This window comes from Molossus molossus, unplaced genomic scaffold, assembly GCF_014108415.1.
Source record: "Molossus molossus isolate mMolMol1 unplaced genomic scaffold, mMolMol1.p scaffold_m16_p_1, whole genome shotgun sequence".
Taxonomy (NCBI): Eukaryota; Metazoa; Chordata; class Mammalia; order Chiroptera; family Molossidae; genus Molossus; species Molossus molossus.
In genome coordinates this window covers 220,801,706-220,823,244 of record NW_023425344.1, presented here as the reverse complement: position 1 = coordinate 220,823,244, position 21,539 = coordinate 220,801,706, and the positions used below count along the sequence as shown (strand labels likewise).

The 21,539-nt window shown below is 34.5% G+C and overlaps 1 protein-coding gene across 6 annotated transcripts in view; it reads right to left on the bottom strand.

Moving 5' to 3' along the window:
- GPHN (gephyrin) overlaps window positions 1-21,539 on the bottom strand; it is a 562,530-nt gene that overhangs the window by 97,962 nt on the left and 443,029 nt on the right. For all 6 annotated transcript variants that reach the window (XM_036267724.1, XM_036267708.1, XM_036267715.1 and 3 more), the window contains one exon: window positions 8,353-8,490. In XM_036267724.1, coding sequence (XP_036123617.1) covers window positions 8,353-8,490 — 138 coding nt within the window. The remainder of the gene's footprint in view (window positions 1-8,352; window positions 8,491-21,539) is intronic.

Sequence of the window (21,539 nt, the reverse complement as noted above, 5' to 3'; positions counted from 1 at the left end):
TTGTCTAAATTAAGAAGTCAGGAGAACTGAGTGACCTTTGGATATAAGAGGGAAAAGCATGTTAATTTCTCAAAGTCACTTATCAAAATGATTCCACAGTTGTAAAGTTCCCTGTGTAGTTAGTTCTAAGAAGGATTTGAAGAAAGTCAAGGGAAAACTCTGAGTTCAGTGGTCCAGAAAATTGATTCCTTGTCCTCACTTTGGCTAAACAAGATACTATCAGTTATACATTTCAGGAATGCAGGAAGACTGTGGAAGATAACAGAAGATCGAAAAGAAAGATACTATCCAACACTTCCTAATATAAAACATGGATATAAATCAGTTTTCTATTGATTATAAATCCCTTAAAAGTCTACTTATGTTATCACAACATTTAAAAACCACCATCACACATCCAGTATATGAGAGAAGCTACTGGAAGTTCTTTTTGACCTAACAGCTATCCAATGTGCTCACAAAAATAGTTAAGGCAGACTTGATATATAAACGTACTCTGGCCAAATGACTATTGATAGGAACAATCTTAGCTAAGTCCAAAGATTAAGAAGAAAGTGAAACATGTATAGATTTGGGTCATTACATTAACAAAAAAAGTTTTATCATTAAGTAGAACATATTTATAGAAAGCTTCAAATGTTTAACAGAGAGTAAACATTTAGTATGGTGAGTGACCTCAAGCCTATCTCAATATAATTTATTCCCCACATTTTGACTGTGAATTTGAAAGAATAGACAACATTGGTACATCATAAATCTCACGTATGACAGGCTTCACAACTATGTAAACTAAGAAAGATTAAATGATGTAGGAGTGAATATCTTTTTGGTGAAACCAAGTACATTAATTAATCTCTAGTTACTCCAGAAGTCATGTTTATGGAATAGTACAAAAAATTCCCTAAGCTTTCAAAACATATAGCTTCTTCAAAGAGGCACTGTGTTGTGCATTTGTATTTTTCCATCTAGGGATGCTCATTAACTGCCAATGCAATGAGTAAGGACAAGCACTACAGTTCTTACATCACAAAATAAAAATAAGCTTTGTGCAAGGTTATAAAATTTGGAGAAATACAAATGTTATGATTATCAGAAATGATTAAGTCAGGATTTAGCAATATAAAAAGATGCAATAGAATTGGTAATGAATTAGTTCTTAGGTTGTGTTGTGGTTTCATGATGTAAATTTTATTTTTGAGTACTACAGCTTACATCTGTGTAAGTTCTATATATAAAATATTAAGCTTTAAAAATAATATGTGGGTAACTGTAAAAAGCATTGAACTTAACTAAAATGAAAGATATATCTTTTTGGGAAAATATTAGTTTTAAAAAATATCTAAAATGTTCCTGAGGCCACAGAAAAGGTTTCAAACGAGAGTTAATGCTCACTCCTTGTGGTACTTAATGATGGAAACCTTGTCACACCAAGGTCACATGAATAGGGTGTCACTGATAAATGGGTAGCACTTAGGTCTAAGGGGTGGATTTCTCTGTCAGGATTTGGTAGAAACAAACAAAATATTCTTTCTATATTTGAACCATTTAAACTGTTTTTTTATTGGTGATTTCTCTATTACTGTCCTATAAAGTACCATATGCTCCACAGGAAAAATTATTTTCTTACTATAATTTCCATAAGTTTAAACCATATATCTTTGTATCCTAAAAATCATTCCTAACTTTTTCAACATTAATGGTCCTCTATTAGGATATTACTACGACTATTTTAAAAAAGGTAATATGTAACAAGTATTTTAAAAAAAGAAAAAATATATATATGATGGAATAAAGTTCTTAGATGAAATGCAAAAAGAAATATTAAATGTAACAATCATAATACTGACTTTGAAGTAATACTGCTAACTTAGTTTCAGTCTCAAGGTTGCTATAGTATCACTGAATCCATTCATTGTTATTTATACATGATAAGACAAGATGTTAATAGTTGATTTTTTTTAGCAAGTTAACCAAAGACCCTGAGATTCTGCAGAAAAGAAGTTTATAGAAGGAGAAAATAAAATCTTTAACCAATTAAATAAATTCTGTTTTTGAAAATAGGGTTAAAGTTTTAAAAATCATTGCAAATCTATTCTATTCTTATAAACATTCAGACACATTCCAAAGATTATTGCTGATTATAATAGAATCCTTGTGTCTCTGATTTTCTTCATATGCTTTTGTCTCACAATGAAATGAAAGGAAGATTTGGGTTTTCTAGGCACATAGCCCATGCTACGGGGTGAACTAACAGCCTGCTAGGAGTTGCAGTCCTTACTTTGGAAAACAGTCAAAGAGGTAACTACTGTAGCACTGGATGCTCTAATGGGAAAGTTAATTCAAACTTAAAATAAAAAAAGCTACTGCCAAATTTTCATTCCTGGTAATTCTCTTATTCTCTTGCTGGTGGTACTGGCAAATGCTTTACTACCACTGAAATTTGTCTCCTTTTATTTGTACTAATTTTCTTCCCTATAGTTTGGAAAATCTTTCATATTTACATACATTTTCATAATTCTACCAGTATAATTGAGAATAGACAGGAATTTCTGAAAACTCTGAAATCCTTTGAAATTTTGATCATTGCAGGAATAAGGTGTTTTGATGCTATTCCTTTGTAGAAATTTTATATTTTAACTAATTTTTTCCATTGCTTGTTTTCTGAATCTTAACCTAATACTGTTAATATAGATAATGGTACCTCAAAACAGATACTGGAATAAAAAGATTGTCAAATAAGCTATATCAAGTAAAATGTATATTTAAAATGTAAAAAAAGTACCCAAAAGAATGGAAAACAAAGAATCATATTTAAAAACTGTACTTTGTTTTAACCTGATATATTGAATAAAGCTGTGTAAACAAACTTAAAGAAATCATACTGAAAAATTACTTTCTCCTTACTTTTAAAAATTAAATATAGATTATTTTCTATCAAAATTACTTCAAGTGAGATATACTTTAATTTTAAAGAGAGGGAATACATACATGAAAATATATAATGGTATGTATGCACAGAAGGAAGTATGAAATAGGAAGATTTGTCTACCTGGTTGCTACATGGGATAAGTAGCCAACGTTACAGGTCTGGTATCTATGTGAGTTAATTTTACTCAATTATATAACTATAAAAATGACTCCCCTACACAGGGGACTTGGTGAGTACTGTGATAATAGCACACATATGGTAATCACAATATTGGGGGGGGGGTAGCACCTGAAAACACATATACAGAGAACAGATCGGTAATATAATCACAACCTTGGATATTAAGAGTAGCATAATTGTCTAGAGGTTGTGATCACACACACACATACACACACAATCAATATATAGAGAGGAATTTAATGAAATGTTCACACTTGAGGAATGCAAGAAGAATTATAAAAGAAAATAAAAGAATATAATATAAATAAAATGATATAAATAAAAGGATATAATGAGATGGGTGCATTTTAGAGGTGTAAGGAAGTTTATGGACTAAAGAGTCTAAAGAGATGAGACTACTTGGGGAATTATGGATGAGTTCAAGCAGCCACATTCATGGAAAAATCTATAGCCAATGCCAGCACAGACCAATATCCCTGGAGGTATTTGCAAGTAAATGGGATTATCCTAGGTGAAGGCTTAATACTAGACTGGAGGTAGAAATTGGAGGCAGTAATCTAGATAATAAATACATGCTGTCACTTGAAATATTTTAATAACTACCCAATTTCTCTGTTTCAATTTTGTAAAGCTTAACCAGAAATAAGCTAAAAAATAGTGAAAACTGCTGGTTAGTTAAATTTTCTAATGAGATAGGGAGCACATGGCTGAATGACCTAGATGGGTAACATGTAAATTTGACTACAACAAAAGGTATAGGGATCCTGAGATTATTCATGAAGATCAACAAATGGAGCTGAGCCAAGGAATTCTAGCTTTGACAATGTAATTTATAGGTGCTTATCTCAGGGCTATGATCTCAGAATCCCTACGTGGAGAAGGTAAGAAAATCAATCATTTATTAAATTCCAAATATGGCAGCTTATATTATTTCCTTTCATGGTATCTCATAATTACCTTATTGAGTAGACATTATTTCTATTTTTATGTATGAGAGAAATAAGAATCAGAAAGATTATATAGCTTCCCCAAGATCTCTCAGCTAGTTAAAAGTAAAGCAAGGAGAGGGTTTGTGTGATGGCAAAGTTCCTTCCAGTATACCTTCCCTTTTCATTATTCTCTGGCAGCTCCTGAATCCTCATGAGGACTTAATGAATTCCTACTGTGAGTTGTGAACCATTTTGGTGAGAACCTCCTACTGTTTAAAATCAGGAGTTTCTGAATTTCTTCTAGAGGACAGTAATTTCTACTTAAGATAATTGCCTATCTTTAGGTAGTTATCTAACTATAAGTCAGAGACAGGGAGAAATGCCCCTGCTATGGTCAGTATTCTAAAAGAGATACTTCACTGCTTCAAAATGAGTTCCAACAGCAAAGCTTAAAGGTTCCTTGACTAGAATTATTTAAGTCTTCTGTGGAAAAACAAAGAACTAAGGTCAGAGATGCTGAAGTCTCTGATCCTAGAACTAGTAATCTAAAATAATGCTCCTAAGAAAACAAAATCCTTTCTATTGAGAGCTCATAGTTTTTTCATTGTTAACTAAAGGAGACTGTGAATTATAGGGGATAGTGCCAGAATATTATATTTTATAAAACATGTTATTTATTTTTTTTGAGAGAGAGAGAAAGGAAGAGGGAGAGACAAACATTGATCAGCTCCCTCCTGCATGCTCCCCAACCAGGGATTGAGCCCTAAATCCAGGCATATGTCCTGAATGGGAATTAAATCAGTGACCTCTTGGTGTATGGAATGATACTCAACTAACTGAGCCACAATGACCAGGGCAGTGCCAGAATATTTCAATCTAATTTACAGTAGCTAGTACTGTACCAAATGTGAAGTAATTTGTTCATGTCATGCATTTTATAAGCAAAAAAGATAAACCATAAGTGGCAGTCTTACAGATATTATCACCCACTGTTATGCCAGGTATGCCTTTCACAAGAAATCAAAGGAAGGTATTTATAATCAGTGGAGTACTTGCTCCTTAAAGGTCTTCTTTTGCAGATAGGAGCTGAAAATAGCAGAAATGCTAAAAGACAGACTAGAAATAACAGAAAATACATCTATAGCCAAAACAGATGAAAACAAACAAACAATACTTTATACATACATGCACATTTAGGGACTTGCTTTATTTTTTTTATCCTCACCTGAGGACATTTTTGCATCTATCCTCAGACAGAGCGGGAGGGAGAGAAGGAGGAAGAGAGAGAGAGAAACATTGATGTGAGAGACACACACTGACTGGCTGCCACCCACATGACCCCAACCGGGGCCAGGGACAAACTACAACCAAGGTACATGCCCTTAGCGGGAACTGAACCCGGGACTCTTGGTCCATGGGCTGATGGTCTAACCACTGAGCCAAACTGACCAGGGCTAGGCACTTGCTTTAGAAGAATAATTTTCAATATTCTGTTAGACAATAATCCAGAAATCAATAATAAAGACCTAAACCAAAATGGTAGCTTTGGAAACGGAAAACAAGATAGATTCAAGAGGAAATAGAAAGCAAATATTGCAGAGGTAAAGAAAATAAGTTGTTTTGGTCACGTTAAATTTACTAGCAGCATGTACATACTTGTATAAGTCTAGAGCTCAGGCAAAGTCTGGCATTTCTAAATTAAATGATATAAAAATCATTTAATAGGTGGCAGCTAAAATCACTAGCATGCAAGAGATTATTTGAAGTGCATATGCAAAATGTGAAAGAGACCAAAACAAAAATGCTAAAGAAAGTTTATATTTAAGGAATGGACAAAGGAAGGCAAGCCTACAAAGAGCCGATAAATAAATATCACATTGTTTACCTGTCTCTTTCTTGCACTACACAGTGAGATCCATGGGGCAGAGTGTTTAACTTGTCTTTATCTATCCAGGACTTAACATAATACCTAACATTTAGTAGATGTTTAATAAATATTTATTGAACAAAATGAATTATGTTTCTATATATGATGTTTTTTAAAACACCTACTTTAAGTGCCTAGGAGGTTTAATTATAATACTCTTTTGCATTAAAAATTGAGTTTGATCCAACTCAAAGGTTGAATGCAAACCTCACTATTACTTTTCATCATCATAGGTGAAACACTTGACAAGAAATTTAACCATCCATGAAGAGTTTGTTAACTTATAAGTGACAACTGATTTGCTGAACAAATGAAGAGGAAAAAAGCACATCAAGGGAAAAAAGAATCCATCTGACAGCTTTTTTTTCCCTAGAGGAAATATATAAATGGGCACTTTTAATTCTATTTTTTTTAAAAATTCTCACTCGAGGACATTTATCCAGTTTTTGTTCAGATAGAGTTGGAGGGAGGGAGGGTTGGAGGGAGAGAGAGAGAAACATCGACATGAAAGGGACACATCGACTGGCTGCCTCCCGCACGACCCAACCAGGGTGGGGGACAAATGGCAACCGAGGTCCGTGCCCTTAGCGGGAACCGAACCCGGGGTCTCTCCGGACCGCAGGCTGATGCTCCAACCGCTGAGCCAAACTGGCCAGGGCTCAATTCTATTTTTTTTTTAACCCCCTTAAAAAAGACTAAAATTCTGTTTAAATGTGATTCAGCATACACTGAGATTTTTCTAAAAATTGATGTTAAGGAAAACTCCCCTAAAATTACAAGAGGCCAGGGATGGATAATTTGTGTTTCTAATAGGTAAAACATTATTTAAATTTTTGTTTTTTTACTACTTAAATTTACATTTATGTTTTCTGAATACATCTTGGTGTTGACTGATATTAAAAATATCTGGCCCTGGCCTGCAGTCGGGAGAGACCCAGGGTCGGTTCTGCTAAGGGCATGTACCTCGCTTGCGGTTTGTCCCGGCCCTGGTTGGGTCGTGCAGGTGGCAACCACTCGATGTGTCCTTTTCATGTAGATGTTTCTCTCTCTCCCCCTCCCACTCTATTTGAACAAAAAAATGGAAAAATGTCCTCGGGTGAGGATAAAAAAAAAATCTGAATATTCTACATTTAATAATAGCAAAAACCTATTTCATTAAAATTGATTTTGAAATCACTCAGTTAATTCCTACCTAGTTCCTCACTCTAGTGAGAGTCTAATCTTTACATCCTTTAATGAGGAGTAATACAAAAACCAAAGAAAAGTTTAAGTCTACTGATATACATATTGAAAGGAATGCAAGTCAAAGATATAGGGTTAGTGTGAACTATATAAAAACAATATTTGTTTAAGCATCAGTGAACAAAGAGCTAGATTTTGGCATTTCAAGTTTCACTAGTTTTCGGCCTTTAATTTTAACATACTTTGTTTTGTTACTTCTCATTATGTTTTACATTTGAATACTGGAAGAAGAGAACTATCATGTAGTAAAATGAGGAATGTAAGTCTTGAGCCTTAGTACTCTTCTTTTTTTACTGTTCAATCTGAGTCTGAAGTGCCTTGCAGAAAAATTAGGGTATCTGTATATTCTCTAATGTTCACTGAAGTTAGACTATTTTATAATCTCTTTCTCTCTGGACACTCTAATCGCTGAGCCAAACTGGCCAGGGCTATTTTATAATCTAAGTATAAAGTCTTTGTAATGTAAAATCAATGATGTATTGTTTTTATCTGTATAACAAACATATTTAAGAAACTATATTTTATTCATCTTGCACTAAATACAATTTTCATGCTGAATTTTTAAGAAAGGGGAGTTGACTAAACACTGAAAACACTGGGGAATACCACGTTTGTATTATCTTTCCACGAGCTGGTCTCCGTGTGCTACTAAACTAAGAGCAGAAAATGAGAAGATAGATGAAGCAGAAAAACTGAGATCAAACTGCTCAGTGATCCATGGATAAACTAATGTACTTTTCACATTGCAAAACATATTTTCCACAAAGGAAAACATGATTACAAGACACATCAGTTATCTTCTATTTCTGACAGAAAAGGCATCAGGAAGGCTCAGAGTTAACTATTTTCCTCACTCAGGGCTAACAGTCCTCTCTTTGGTTTATAGTATTGGTATTTTGATAAACATGACACAGTTGATTTTTATCCATTTTTTAAAAAGTTTTTATAAAAAAGAAAGCTTTATGGGTGCTTTACTCTGTATACCATTAAGGCTGGTCTTAGAGTTGAGTAGAAATAAAAAATAAAAAGAATAATGATAATAATTGTGATAATAATTAATAACCTTTTTCTTTTGGGAAACTGTTAATGGTCTATGAATCTTACTTGGGAAAAAATGAAAATGCAATGGGAAAATATTATAGTACCTCGATAGTTGATGATTTCCGTCCCAAGCACCGGAGTCATCTCCAGGACTGTGATGAAGGCTTTATCCATAGATGTTAGAGGAAAAGGAGACATGCGGTGTCTTCTAGCCACCTTGGTGATATCAACAGCACTGTGACCTAAACAGGAAGATAATTAAGTAAGAATATGATGCTGAAACACTGATAAAAATGTGGGTTTGACACACAAATATCAACAACTCTCAATTTCTTATATCCGCAAATGAAGTTTACAAGGTGAGACATTTTCTCTTGCTTCCCAAATATAGCCTGCTTTGGTAGAACACTAAATCAAGTTAGTAATGTCATATTATGTGTCAAAACTTGGTGAACTTTAAAGATGATACTGCCTAATCTCTTTTGAGTGTTATTATGTGTTGTGGCACTGTTCTAATTTAACTCAATCTTCACACAACCTTGTTATCCTTATTTATAGATGAGGAAGAGAGGTTTAGAGATTATATGTTTTGGTCTAAATCAGAGAACTAGAAACAGAAGAGCCACATTTCAAACCTAGGTAGCCTGGCTTTAGAGTCCATGTTCTTAACTATTGTATTAAACTTTGAACATTTAATGAGCTAGTTAATAAAATGCCACCCAAACTTGATCTTATCCAGGATTTCATAGAAAATTTTCTTTCTTCAGAAAAAAGACACAGAAAAAGGTTATTACATAGCTACTCCCTGCATAACCTCATCTAATACCACGGAATTAATATCCTCCATTCATTAAAACTCCTAATTTTATATCTCTAATCCCAACCTCTACCCACAACTCTAGATTTGTATGTCATGCAAACGACCAGTGAATAAAAAAATATATATCTACCCTGGCCAGTTTGGCTCAGAGGTTAGAGCATCCGCCTGCGGTCCAGACAGACCCTGGTTCGGTTCCCGTTAAGGGCATGTACCTCGGTTGCGGTTTGTCTCTGGCCCTGGTTGGGTTGTGCGGGTGGCAGCCACTCGATGTTTCTCTCTCTTCCTCTCTCTCCCTACTCTGTCTGAACAAAAAATGGAAAAATGTCCTTAGGTGAGGATAAAATATATATATATATATATATATATATATATATATATATATATATCTCTCCAAACTTATAAATCATCCAATATGCACTGGGATATGTAACAGGCAATTCAAACCTAACCTGTCCAAATCAAACTCTTGATTTCCCACCCTCCTATCCTACCCACACAATGTCTTATTCTCTTGCAATTCCTATCTCAGTAAATAGCAACTCTATCCTTCCAGTTATTAGTCTAAAACCTTTTGAGAAATCCTTGATTTTTTTTTTTTGTCAGAACTACCTTTGAAATACCTCTAGAATCTGATCATTACTCACCATCTACACTACTACCACAATAGTTGGAACTATCACTTATTTCCTGGGAAACTGAATAGCCTCCTAACTGGTCTCCCTGCTTCTATCCTTGTCCATTACAATTTATCCTCCACACAGCAGTTACAGTAATCCTTTTAAATTGTAAATTCGATTGTGCGTATCTCTGCTCACACCCTCCAGTGGCTTTCCATTTCACTAAGAGTAAAAGCTTTGCTATGGCTTACAAAGCCCAACATATGACAGTTCCCACTATTCTCATCTATCATTTCCCCCCTTGTTCACTGTGCTCTATCTATACTGGTTCTTTGTCCTTGAGCATGCCAAATACATTTCTCTTTAGGGTCTTTGTTTTGCTGTTTTCTTTACTTGGACCTTTCTTCCCCGGATATTATAGTTCCATCTATTCATTTTTTTCAGGTCTTTCCTAAAATATCACCTCATCAGAGAGTGTTTGTTAAACATTCTATATAATATTACCTACCATCACTATTTTCCTTACCCTATTTTACTTTTCTTTATAGATATTGATATCCATATATCTGTAATATATAATATATTTATATTTATTTGTTTATAGCCTACTAAGTACAATATAAGCTCCATGAGAGCAACAGCTTTATCTTTTTGTTCAGTGTTGTTATCCCCAGTACCTAATACCATATATGGTACATATTAGGCAATGAAAATTAAGTATGTATTATTTTGATGACAAAAATGAAGGAGCTTTGTAAAATTTTTTAAAATTATGAATCATATTAAGTAGTTGTTTACATTTTTTGACAAAATAGGAACTATAGCAGCAGAATCAAATTGGCAAAATCCTTAGCTTAAATAGGCAATAATTAGGTCTGCTGTTGGGCCTTTGCAGTAAGAGAAGTGACTGTAGTTGTTTAGATAGGTGTTTGGTCTTGCTTCTTGTACTGCATTTTTCAATAAACTTAAAACAAATTAAATATTTGAATTAACAAATTAATCATTTAATGACAAAAAAGAGATTTCTTAGACTACTATATCCTCATTTGTAAATAAGTTGACCTTTTCTTAGGAGCATTAGTGTCTGTAGTTCAAAGGGTAAAAGAAAAGGAGTAACTGCAAACACTGATGCTCGGTTATGCTAGCTGCTCTCTAAAACGTCCGTCTTCACTAGCCTCCTTTTTCACTAAAAGTGTCCATACTATATAGTTCTGGCCAATGAGATGTAGGAAGAAGTCCTTGGGGCAGGCTTCTCATTACAAATAAAAATATATAGCTTTAAGAAGAGAAAGCTTTTGTTCTTCTCCCTTCTTTCTACTTGGAACATGGCTAGATCCTGAAGGTGCTGTAGCAATTTTCAGTCATGAGGATGAAAACACACTCAGTAAGTATAAAAGCATGAAGAAAAAATAACCCAAGCCTCTGATGACAATGTTGAGCTGCTGACAAGCCTTTGGCTGCCTGCTTCCAGACTTTTAGTATGTGAGACTATTAAATAAATTCCCATCATTTTATTTTATTCATTTATTTTTTAATCCTCATCTGAGGATATTTTTCCATTGATTTTTTTTTTTTTTTCAGACATAGTGGGAGAGAGGGAGGGAGGTAGAGAGGGAGAGAGGGACAAAAAGAGGGAGATAGGGAGGGAAGGGGAGGGAGGAAGGGAAGGAAGGGGAGGGAGAGGGAAGGGGGGAGAGAGAGAGAGAGAGAGAAAGATAGAAAGACAGATATCAATGTGAGAGAGACATATTGATTGGTTGCCTCCCATACAACCCAGACTGGACCTGGGGATCAAACCCAAAACTGAGGTATGTGCCCATGACCAGAAATTGAACCCGAGACTCTTCAGTACTCGGGCCTACACTCTAACCCTGCTGAGTCAAACCATCCAGGGCAAACTCCTATCACTTTAATCTACTCTATAATAATGGTATATATCTCTCAGTAGTCTGTTAGTTCCTGGTTACTGCAATTTATTGAATTTAGGAATCTTACCCCAACCCAAGCAGCTACTTCATATATGTTCATTGAATTGACTTAAGGTACTGCCTCAAAGAGTTTACACTCTAAGTAAGATCAATGACATTGTTATAAAGTACTCAGAGAAAAATACATACAAAGATGGTTATAATTACGATATTCCTCCCCATGGACAATCATAAAATTAAAACATTTCCTTAAACTTTATTGTTAAATATGAATATTTTCTACTCAGAATTTTAGTGAATGTTTAAAACAGGATTAAGTGTGATTTATCCTTCACTTACAATTGAAATACACATTTATTTATAACTCACTTTCACTGAAGTCCTGGTCTCATCATTCAAATATCATAAAAACATATTGTCACAACTAGTGTAGTTGAAGTGGATAATAGAGATGCTTCTGCCTTTTATTCAGGTTTATAAATATCAGATTTGATCTTTTCTCAGATAGTCTTTCTTTATGGTGCAAACTGCATATAATCTTATAAAAGCTGTCCTTTTAAAATATTTTCTCTGAGGAGAAAACTGTACTTTTTAATTGTGTAGAATTTATTTGTTGAATATGTGTTATAAAAATAGAATTTTTCTTATTGGAAAATTGGATTATCAGTAATACACACATCCACTGAACAAATATTTATCCAATGCATTTTATGAACCAGGAACACTTAGGGACTTCGGATACACAGAGTACAATATATCCTGCCATGAAGAACATTACAGTTCATCAGAAAGAAAAGACACATAAGTAGATTAAAAAATAAAAGTAGGAGGGTAGTAAACTATCTCACGGTTCTCTAAGTTTACAGATAGGTAGTTCTTGCTATCTGTCTCTCTTTCTTTCAACTGGAAATTATAATGTGGGTATCTACCAGCTGGGAAAAATATTCCCCATCTTTAAAGTAATTTGTTCCTTGTTTATATTTTCCTTATGGCACCTACCACACTCCATCTTATGTTATATGCATTTAAATAGTTGCCTTACCTATGTTAGTCAATTGTAAACTCCTTGAAGGCAGGACCTATAACTTCTTAATTTTTGTATCCACTGTCATATTTAGAACAGTGCTTTTCCTTATACTTACAGTAGTTACTGAATAAATACTTGTATGTATGAATACCAAATCTTTCAAACAAAGTAAAAAATTGGGAAGGGAAAGACACAGTGACACTTTCTGCTCTGCCCTTTTGCTTCTCTAAGCTGTCCAATATTTATAGACTCTCTGCTACAAACTGACTGCTCACTGGAGAAATAATGCAAACTATGATATTGGTCCTTGGCTGAATTATTTGCATGTTATCACAGGGCCTTCTAGATTCATAATAGATTAACTGAAAGAAATGTCTCAAAGGAAATATAATTCTCTGGCACATTAGCAGGTAGGTGTGTGTGTGTGTCTGTGTAACAAATATTTACTGAGTACTTTCCATGTATCAAGAGGCAAGTCTTCCCACTCAAGACTCATCCAAAAATCACACTAAGAACAGTCAGCTACTTCACCAATAAAAAAGAGTTAACTTGGTCCTATAAATATGAAAAAACAGTATTTGTAACTGACCTTCACACAAAAGTACAATTAGTGAAATAGACAATAGCTGCTCTTTTTAAGTAAAAGGAACTACTAAATAACATTAGCACACCCAGTTGTGTTTTATCTCTCACAATGTGCAAGATGATTATCTGTCCATATAAGATCCCATTTAACAAAAAAAAACTATAGCCAAAATAGGCTTGGAAACCATTGGTTTAGGTGACCCAGTGCTCTCACTTCCAAATCAAAAGTGAACAAACACTGCTCCAGGGACAGCACCAGGGGCACACACACAGGCACCAGCAACTGGAGGCCTGCTTAGGCTGAGGACACAGCCCTGACAAGTGCAGCAGGAGCTCTTACGCTGGCTTCCCAAGAGCAGCTCCTTTTTAGAAGGCATACATTTCAAAATAAATCTGGTAAGCAAATAGTTGTTTCCTTTTTTGGTTTGTTTCCATTTTTAAACAAAACACAATTTCGACTGTTTTCTGATGTTGACATTATTGATTTACAAGAAGCTTCCAAATGAAAGCTCCAGATTATTTAAGAATAGTTATCTGTGACTTCTCTTATTTTGCAAGTCACAACCTCAAAAAGCACTTCGTCTTTGGACATTAGAGAACTCAATCAGACAGGGAAAAGGATCAAGAAATATTTTCTCCTAAACCCCAACTTTCTTCCTGATTCTGAGCCTAGCACAAAAATCCGATAGAAAAAAAATTTTGAGAAAAAAAAGTATGCACTTTTTTGTCTTGAAGGTCAGATGGATTATAGCCCATTGAGTGGTCCATAAACCCCACTTAGGTAAGAGGAGGAAATGAAGGAAAGAATACTGTTTTAGAAAAGTAAGAAGGTTACAATGAAAAGAAGTTTGGTGTTTGGAGAGAGAAAATATCCAAAATTTGACAGAAAATTTGAATAGAGTTTTTCCTATAAAGCAAAAAATAATTTCATGGCCACAAATATATTCTGATTGTTACCTTACAAATGAATACCAAAGGTCACAAAGAGGCTCTGTGAGGACATTAGCGCCACTAAACTCGTATATACCACAATGCAAAACAAAACCAACATGTGAAAATATGTCCTACTGAGAAGATTATAGTGTTCAAGGGAATATTTATTTTAATTTATAATAGTAAAATTAGCTGGTGATATATGGTTGTTAGTGCTAATTTGTAGGAGGGCTAGGTAGTTTGACAAAAATAAGCTACAAAGTGCTTTAGGATATGAAATCTGTATATGGGTGTGAAGGTGGGGATGAGGAAAGAAAGTCTAGACATCTTCCCCACTAGTAGCTTTCCAAAATGAGCTAAAACTAACAGCATGAATTATTATAACATCTAAATTGACAGCATTCTTCTACAATGGTTTAGTCTTCTAAAACTGATTTACATGCCCTGGCCAATTTTGCTCAGTGGTTAGAGCATCGGCCTGCAGATCAAAGAGCCCCAGGTTCAATTCCAGCCAATGGTACATACCTCGGTTGCAGTTCATCTCTGGCCCTGGTTGGGGTCATGTGGAAGGCAACCAGTCGTTGTGTTTCTCTCATATTGTTGTCTCTCTCTCTCTCTCTCTCTCTCTCTCTCTCTCTCTCTCTCTCTCTCTCTCTTTCTCTTCCTCCTTTCTCCCTTCTGCTTTATCTGAAGATAAATGAAAAAATATCCTCGGGTGAGGACTAAAAAAAATAAATAAATAAAAAAATAAAACAGATTTACAGGATTAAAGAAATTCTAAATTAGCCGCAGATTAATGACCTGAAGATTTCTCTAAAAAGTTTAGGTTTCCATAAGTAAAATTCAACTTGTCTCATTTATGTTTTCTGGCATGTTAAGTCTATACATGGGGTTGATTATATTAGTTCAGAATCTTTGTAGGTACTCAAAATGTTACTGAGATTTCCTATCTTTCATGCAGCAGTTATAATCACTAAAGACTATATAAGAAGTCAGTGTTAAAACAGCACGGGTTCACTCAGGATCGCTTCATCAAAGACATGTTTAAATACGTATGGCAACGTCTAGAATGTAGAAGGACTTCAAAAGGACACAAAGTACAAATAGATTCTTTATACTAAGTACAGTAAGCAGGGATCTTCATTGTCTAGTAGTAACCTTTTTTCTTATAGCATGGCCATCTTGAAATGGAGCTGTTTATACCAAAGAAATGATCTTTCCCACTTCAAATGCATCCTTTTTAATCAAGCAATTCTTAATATACAATGTCTCATTTTGGCTTGAAAATCTATTTTTTAAGTGAGAAGAAAATGATGAAAAGGTGCTTTCAGATGATTGAACAGAATATAATAGAAATGAGATGTTTACGCAGGTTTTTCTTGATTAAATTCAAAACCTCAAGAGGAAACTTTATTCTTCAAAACAATCAGTAAAAGAATTCCCCAACTACCCAAAGTGTAAATCGGTATTTATTCTTTGGATATAAAGAAAATCTCAAGGAAGAGACTTGCTCTGCCCTATGAATACTACTGCCTCCATTTCCCACTGTATTTGCAGCTTGCATTCTTTGTATTTCTATTTCCTGGATCTTTCTGAACAGCAAACTACCTAAGATAATGAATAGCTTTCCTAGGAACCTTAGAGAGAAGATGATAGTACTTTTATTTAAGGTTAAACAGCTAGGGACTTTGATAAGTCAAAGAATGTGTGGTTCAGATATACAAAGCATAGTCTTTCATATAAATCTCTCAAATTAAGTGAAATCAGGTATAAAGCTCTCAGGAAAGACTGGTAACAGTAGAGTTCTGAGGCTTAGGACTATAGGACACTTTTCACATGTGAAAATAATTTCTTGTATTGCTTTCAATAATAGTTTTTTTTTTTCTATTTGTTTATTCAAAATAATGAGCCTTATAGCATTCTGATAAAACCTAGAAACCATAGCTGAAAGAATTATGTTATTTTCTAGAGTTGTATGGGGATTATTAAACATAGACACAGATAACAGTATAGTGACAGCCAGAGGGAAAGGGGGATTGGGAGTAGGTGGAGGTGGGCAAGGTGGGGGGGAGAAAGGGACAGAAAGAGATGGCTTTGAGTGATGGCTGCGTGATGCAGTTTGCAGATGTTTTATTGAGTTGTACACTTGTAACCTGTATGGTTTTGTGAACCAATGTCACCCCAATAAACGCAATTAAAAAAAGAAATGTGCCCTGGCCAGTTTGGCTCAGCGGTTAGAGCGTCGGCCTGTGGTCCAGAGATACCCGGGCTCGGTTCCTGCTAAGGGCACGTACCTCGGTTGCAGTTTGCCCCGGCCCTGGTTGGTCGGTCGTGCGGGTGGCAACCACTCAATGTGTCTCTCTCACATCGATGTTTCTCTCTCTCTCTCTCTTCCTCTCTCTCCCTCCCACTCTATCTGAACAAAAAATGGAAATATGTCCTCAGGTGAGGATTAAAAAAAAAAAGAAGAAATATTATCCCAGCTGGTGTGGCTTAGTGGTTGAGCGTTGACCCATGCACTAAGAAGTCATCAATTCAATTCCCAGACATGACACATGCCCAGGTTGTGGGCCAAATCCCCAGTGGGGGGCATGTGGGAGGCGGCCAGTTGATGTTCTCTGTCATCGATGTTTCTATTTCTCTCTCCCTCTCCCTTCCTCTCTCTCTAAAATCAATAAAGAAGCCCTGGCCAGTGTGGCTCAGATGGTTGAGCACTGTCCCATGTACCAAGAGGTTGCAGGTTTGATTCTTGGCAGGGCACATGCCCAGGTTGTGGGCTCAATCAGAGACAGCTGGTTGATGTTTCGCTCTCTCCCTTATTCTCTCTCTAAAATCAATAAAAATATATTTAAAAAATAATAAAAATAAAAAGAAACTCAATAAAGAAAAAAAAAGAAATGTTAAAGGAAAGTATTCTTGGCATTTTTGTTCATGAGGAATACAAAACGGCATTGTTGTTACAAAATGTTTACTCTATAATTTATATCACAGGTTCACTATCACAGGATAAAATTAAAATTCCTTAGAATAATATATAAAACACTTACTTGCTTCCTTTTCAGCCTCATAATATTATTCCATCACCACAATTGATTCCATTGTAGATATTGGAACATACAATACTATTTCATATTTTCCTGTCTTAGCACATTATGTGCTTTTTGCCTAGAATACATTTTCTCTCATCTTTCTGTTTTCCTGGGAAGTTATTATTCTTCCTTCACAACCTTTTTTTTTTTTTTTCATAAGGAAGTACTCAAATAGTGATGAGAACATGTCAAATGGATCTTGGAGTCAACCTGAAGACTCCCTTTGGCTAAATATGGGAGAACCTAATCAAAATCAATCAGGAGAGTAACAGATTATATGATCCATTTAATAAAATAATAATAAAATCCATTAGCATATAGTAATAAATAAGCAAATGATTAAATCAAATTCTTTCTTACAACAGTATACCAACTGGTAAGTGAAAAAATGTTGGAATTAGAAAGTCACCACTTGGCAACTATCATCGTAATAATTGGTTGAGGCAAAACTCATCAATGGATATAAAAACTAGAAGGTGAAAACCTCAAGAAAAATAATATTTATATGGTCTCAATATATATCCCCACAAGATTCTTAACTACAAAGAGAAATAGTAATTTTATAGTGGAGAAACCTGGTAGACACCATCTTAACCAAGTGTTCAAAGTTAATACCACCAGTAACGGTACAAAATTATCTCATAAGCATCCTGATATGATGCACTAAGGACACAACATCACATATGAGGTATTACTGAGAAAAATGCTTAATCTGAATCAAACCATTGGGAAACATCAGAAAAGTCTAAATTTGATAGATATTATATAAAATAACTGATCTATATTCTTAAAAAATGCAAGGTCATTAAAGATAAAAAAAATCAAACAAAAAACACACATGCACAAAACCTAAGGAATTGTTCCAGTTAAAAGAGACTAAAGACACAGATAGCTAAAAGTAATGCATGATTCTGGATTAGATCCCAGATCAGAAGAAGAGAATGTTTTTTTTTTTACTTTCCTTTTGCTATAAAGATTATTAGAAAAGCTGACAAAATGTAATTTGAATATGATTACATAATAGTATTATGGAAAGGTTCATTTCCTGATTTTGATAATTGTATGCTGGTTATGTAAGAATATATATTTTTATTTTTTTCTTTACTTTTTCCCTTTCTTTTAGAAAAGGAAATATACATTTGAATTGATCAGAGAATAAAAAATTATCATGCCTGTCACTTATTCACAAGCAGTTCAGAAAATATCTATATTAATAAGTATATAAAGAAATTATAAAGCAAATGTGGCAGAATGCTAACATTTAGGGAAATTTGGGTGAAAGATATATAAGAATTCTTTGTTCTACTCTTGAAATTTTTCAAGTGATATAGAATCCAAGGTGAGAGTGGACACAATATGTTTAGGAAAGAATGCAGAGATCAGTATGGTTACAGCACTTAGTTCTTAGTGGGGATCAGTGAGAGATGAGGCTAAAAAAGTAACTAAAACCAGGTTGTGGAGGTCCCTAAATGCTAGACTTTGGAGTTTGAGCTTTATCATGTAAGCCAATGGGAAACCATTAACATACATAACTTTATCATACAAGCCAACATTTTAAAGTTTTTAAGTATGGGAGTGACACATATAGATTTCTTATGGATAACACATTCTACTACAGAAAAGTTAAAAGATTAGTTCAAAATTACATGTCCAAATAGATAGTAGCTCAAGATGAAAGGACCAGATCTCCAGATATTTAATCTGGTGTGCTTCCTCCTTCCATCACACATGAGGAACTTTCCTTTATCTTCATTTGCTAAAGATGAATTGAATACTCTATAGAAGGCACTTTATTAAGTATTAGGGAGTGATGTTCAAATAAATAAGATGAGATTCCTATTTTCCACAGTCTCATGAAACACACAAATCAGGTTGTGTTTTAAGGACAAAGTAAACAAAACAAAACAACAACCCATAATGTTTATGTTTTAATATAAAAACAAAATATCATATGACTGATAGCAAAGAAAAGTGAATAAATAATTCTGATGGAACAAAATGAAAAGCTTTACAGAGGAGATGACAATGACGATGAGCTTAAAACAATAAAAAAGGAGATACATTTAAAACAGAATGAACAAAATAAAATAGATTCCAAAGTATGTACATACTTTTAGAGAATATGGAATTGCCTAATGAAGTTAGAGGTGACGAGGATAAAATATGTAAAAGGCATGACTGGTCAATTCAGTTAAGGACAAATTTTGAGAAGGTTTAGTACTAAAGAAAATGAAGAACTATTTAAGATATTTTTAGCCCTGGCCGGTTTGGCTCAGCAGTTCAAGTATCAGCCTGCGGTCCAGAGAGACCCGGGTTCGGTTTCCGCTAAGGGCGCATACCTTGGTTTCAGTTTGTCCCCGGACCTGGTTGGTTGTGCGGGTGGCAGCCACTCTACGTGTCCCTTTCACTCGATGTTTCTCTCTCTCTCTCTCTCTCTTCCTCTCTCTCCCTCCCACTTTACCTGAACAAAGAATGGAAAAATGTCCTCGGGTGAAGATAAAAAAAAAAAAAAAGATATTTTTAGAAGAGAAGTGACACATATTTAAAAATGTAATACTTGGCTGATGGTACATTAGAAGGAAGAAAGACTGTAGACTGACAGAGCAGTTAGTGTGCTATTACAACCCTAAGGGTGAAAGACAAAGAAGGCCTGAATTAATATCATAGGAATTGGAAAAGGGATATTAGAAAGAGCCATAAAAATAAGCCAGACAAAGACAGACAAATATCACATGATCTCACTTACATGTGGAATGTAATGAACAATATAAACTGACAAACAAAATAGGTCCAGAGGCATGGATGAAGGGAACAGACTGAGAGACCTCAGAATGGAGGGTGGGGGATAGGGAAGAGATTAACCTAAGAACATATATGCATATATTAAGAGTCATTAGTATACAGCTGATCAATCTAATAATATACATTTTTACTCTCTAAACAATTTATAAGTGTCAAGTACAGCTGTGTTAACTATATGCACACTGTTGTACAACAGATCTCTAGAACTTTTTCATCTTGTGTGACTGCAACTCTCTATACCTATGGAACAATAATCCCCTATTTCCTCCTTCCTCTAGACCCTAGAAACCACCATTTTATATTCTGTTTCTTTTACTTTGATTACTTTAGATACCTCAGAAAGTATCTCATGCAGTATTTGCTTTATTGTGACTGGCTTATTTAATTTAGCATAATGTCTCAAGGTTCATTCATGTTGTAGCATATGACAGGATTTCCCTTTTTAAGGCTGAATAACATTCCATTGCATGTATGTATTCATTCATTTGTTGATGGACATTTAAGTTGCTTCCATATGCTGGCTATTGTGAATAATGCTGCAATGAATATGGGTGTGCAAATATTTCTTTGAGATCTTGTTTTCAATCCTTTTAGATCTGTACTCAGAAGTGGGATTGCTGGATCACATAGTAGTTTCATTGTTAAGTTTTTGAGGAACTGTCGTACAGTTTTCCATAGTTGTACCATTTTACAATCCCACCAATATTATACAAGTATTCCAATTTCTCCACATCCTCACCAACACGTGCTATTTGTGTGTGTGTTTGATAGTGGCCATCCTAATGGGTGTGGCTTCAATATGCATTTCCCTTATGTTTAATGATGTTAAGCATGTTTTCATATGCTTTTTAGTATTTGTGTATCTTCTTGGAGAAATGTCTATTCAAGTCTTTTGCCCAATTTAAAATTGTTTTTGGTTTGTCCTTTTGTTTGTTACTGAGTTAAGAAGTGTTCCCTATTCTTCAAACTCTCATGAGAGTTTGAAAAGAACTGGCTTTAATTATTTTTTAATTTGTCACAGAATTCAACAGTGAAGCCCTCTGGTCCTGGACTCTTTGTTAGGAGGCTTTGATTACTGATTCAATATCCTTACTAGTTATAGGTCTGTTCACATTTTCTATTTCTTCATGACTTGTCTTGGTAGGCTGTGTGTTTCTAGGAATTTATCCATTTCTTCCAGGTTGTCCAATTTGTTGACATATAATTGTTCACAGTAGTCTTCATAATCCTTTTTATTTCTGTGGCATCAGTTGCAGTGTTTTCTTCATTTTTAATTTTAATTATCTGAGTCTCCTCTCTTTTATTCTTAGTCTAGCTAAGTGTTTGTCAAATTTGTTAATGTTTTTCAAAAATTCATCTCTTAGGTTTATTGATTTCTTCTATTTTTTTTTTTTTTAGTCTCTATTTCATTTATTTTTGCTCCAATCTTTATTACTTTCTTCTTTCGACTAACTTTGGGTTTAATTTGTTTTTCCTTTTCTACTTCTTAG